Source organism: Crocodylus porosus, unplaced genomic scaffold (genome assembly GCF_001723895.1).
Source record: "Crocodylus porosus isolate Cpor-Errol unplaced genomic scaffold, CroPor_comp1, whole genome shotgun sequence".
Lineage (NCBI taxonomy): Eukaryota > Metazoa > Chordata > Crocodylia > Crocodylidae > Crocodylus > Crocodylus porosus.
Window position 1 is genome coordinate 1,275,434 of NW_017728886.1, and position 2,788 is coordinate 1,278,221.

A 2,788-nucleotide genomic window follows, 5' to 3' on the forward strand; every position below is an offset into this window, starting at 1 on the left:
CATCCTCGACTGCACCCCTGCCTGCATGTGGGTGTGAGCTCACGGCGGCCGCGCCCGCAGGGCTCCACGGCCCCGTTGGCCTGCACGGGGGGCCAGCACAGAGCAGCTGAGAACCCCCCGTCTCAGCACCTCAGCCGGAGGCCAGACAGAGGGGGCTGCTCTGCCAGCTCCCTGGGCGCCCCCCACCCCACGGGCAGGGGAGGGCTGCTCCAGCTGGCTGGGGGGGATGCAGGTGTGGGGGCCTCCCTGCTGCCCAGGAGGGGTGGCAGAGGTGCACCCCCCCGGCCCTTCCCCTGCATCCCGCTGGGCACGGAGCATCCCTGGTGCCCAGGCAAGCCCCCGCCCCAGGCTGGAGGCAGGCTGGCAGGGAGGGGGCTGGATCCACCCCCGGCCTGGCCCTGCCTGGTTCAGCTCCTCCCCGGCAGCAGGACCAGCCTCCGTCTCCTCCTCCTGCGTTGCTCCACAGCTCCCGGCTGCAGCCGCTGCCAGCCGGGCAGGGACCGCCATCAGCATCCCCGAGCCCCCGAGCCGCAGCTGGCGGGAGCTGGGGGGGCAGCCGGCCGTGCCCAGCCGTGCCACCCGGCTCCAGCATCGCCCCGGCGCAGCTGGGGAGGAAGAGCCGGAGCCACCGGGGAAGGGCAGCCCAGCCCCCGTCCCCCAGGATGCCCAGGTGAGCGCCCCCCGGGCACGGCCATGCCTGCCTCGCCCCCGTGACCCCGAGCCGGCGGCCCCCCCGCGCCCCCCAGCATGGGCACGGTGCTGTCGCTGTCGCCCGGCTCCCGCCAAGCCGGCCTGTACGACGCCGGCGCCGCCGGCTCCCTCGCCCACTACCCCAGCGCCAAGGGCGGCGGGTCCAAGGCGGACCGCAGCCTCAAGCGTCCCTCCATGCTGCTGCCGGCCTTGACCTGGAAGCGCCTGGTGGCCTCCACCAAGAAGCGGAGCGGGCGAGGCAAGGCCCACGACCCCCGTGGCGCCCAGGACGTGGCCCAGCTCAACCACCACAACGCCCAGAAGTCGCTGTCCTGTGCCAACCTCGCCGGCTCCGCCGGGGACGCACAGTCCCCGGCGCCCCTCAGCGCGCAGCGCGTGCCCGCCGTCTCCGGGGCGGCCCCAGGCTCGTCGCCACGCCGCGTGGTGGTCCAGGCGTCCACCAGCGAGCTGCTCAAGTGCCTGGGAGCCTTCCTGTGCCGGCGCTGCTACCGCCTCAAGCACCTGTCGGCCGCGGAGCCGGGGCTGTGGCTGCGCAGCGTGGACCGGGCGCTCCTGCTGCAGGGCTGGCAGGACCAGGCCTTCGTGACGCCGGCCAACGTGGTGTTCGTGTACCTGCTGTGCCGCGAGGCCATCGACGGCGACGCCGTGGCCAGCGAGCGCGACCTGCAGGCCGCCCTGCTCACCTGCCTCTACCTGGCATACTCCTACATGGGCCACGAGATCTCCTACCCGCTCAAGCCCTTCCTGGTGGAGGCGGGCAAGGACGCCTTTTGGGACCGCTGCCTGCGCATCATCCACGCCACCAGCGCCCGCATGCTGCGCATCAATGCCGACCCCCGCTACTTCACCCAGGTCTTCGCCGACCTCAAGAGCGAGGGCACCGCCCGCCACGACCTGGCCCCGATCCTGGACAGGTGACTGGTGCCTCCGCCCCGCCCCGCGTCCCGGGCACGGAGCCGGTGCTGAGCCTGGCCCCGTGCCCTGGGCTGGTGCTGGGGGCTGGCGGGGAGGCGGCCCGTGGGCGCGGCAGCTGCCCCCTCTCCTGCAGCGCTCTCCTGAGTGCGTCCCCGTGGGGGGCGAGTCCTGGGGAGGGTGGTGTGCGCGCGCACGTATGTACACACGCACGCACGAACCCCTCGCGCGCCCCCACGCGCATCCCCCTCCACACACCCTCGTCTGCACATGTACGCACACACGCACCCCTTCGGTGAAATCACACATGCGCCCCCCTCCTGCACACACATGCATGCACGCACAGATCCCCGCGTGCACACGCCCACTCCCCTGTGCACACATGCACTCCATGAGCACACATGTGAACCCCGTCTGCATGCCCCTTTTACACACATGCATGCACACATGCATCCCCTTGCATGCACGCGCACGCATCCCCTCCACACGCACAGCGCTGCATACGGGCACACAGATCCTTGCGTGCGCACACCCACAGCCTCCCTTCCATGCACACACCCATGCAGCTCCCCCCATGCACACGCACACATGCACCCCCTCTGTGCACACTGCTGCCCCAGCCCCCGCCCCAGCCTTTCTCCAATCCCCTGTACCGGCCTGTTGCCGGGCTAGGTGCGCCAGCTGTGCGGGGACGAGCTCCGGAGCCAGGCTGCACACGGTGGGCAGGTTTGGGAGCCGGGCTGGGGTCTTGGGCCCCTGCAGGTGCTCATCCTGGAGCGGACATGGGGTAATTTGGGCGCTGCCTGGCTCTTATCACTGGGAGGGGGCTACGGACACCCCAGAGGGCAGTGGGGGAAGAGTCGTGGCTGCTGGGAGACCCCGCTCTGTGCTGGGAGCAGCCCCCAGACTCCAGAGCAAGAGATACCCCCTGACAGCCTCGTTGGGCCCCGCTGCTCCCGCGCCATCCCAGCAGGCACCGAACCTTGCTCTGCGCAGACCCCCGAGCTGGAGATGCCCAGCAAAGAGGAGGAACGGGGCCCCCCTCTTCATGCAACCCCCACCCTGGTGCTCTGCTGGGGGGGCAGCTCCCTGCAGGCAGGGACGAGTTGCAGCCACCCTGTCCTACAGGCGTGGACACCGATGGTCCCGGGCTACCGGGGGCCGA

The 2,788-nt window shown here is 71.6% G+C and overlaps 1 protein-coding gene across 1 annotated transcript; it reads left to right on the forward strand.

Moving 5' to 3' along the window:
• The first annotated feature begins 428 nt into the window (after positions 1 to 428).
• LOC109305907 (cyclin-dependent kinase 5 activator 1-like) lies at positions 429 to 1,645 on the forward strand. Its single transcript, XM_019529082.1, has one exon. It carries the CDS (start codon positions 748 to 750, stop codon positions 1,627 to 1,629), a length of 882 nt encoding a protein of 293 aa, XP_019384627.1. The 5' UTR covers positions 429 to 747; the 3' UTR covers positions 1,630 to 1,645.
• The last annotated feature ends 1,143 nt before the right edge of the window (positions 1,646 to 2,788 follow it).

Bases quoted from the DNA above. Each gene is read 5' to 3' on its own strand.
- LOC109305907 (XM_019529082.1), top strand. From the start codon at position 748: ATGGGCACGGTGCTGTCGCTGTCGCCCGGCTCCCGCCAAGCCGGCCTG.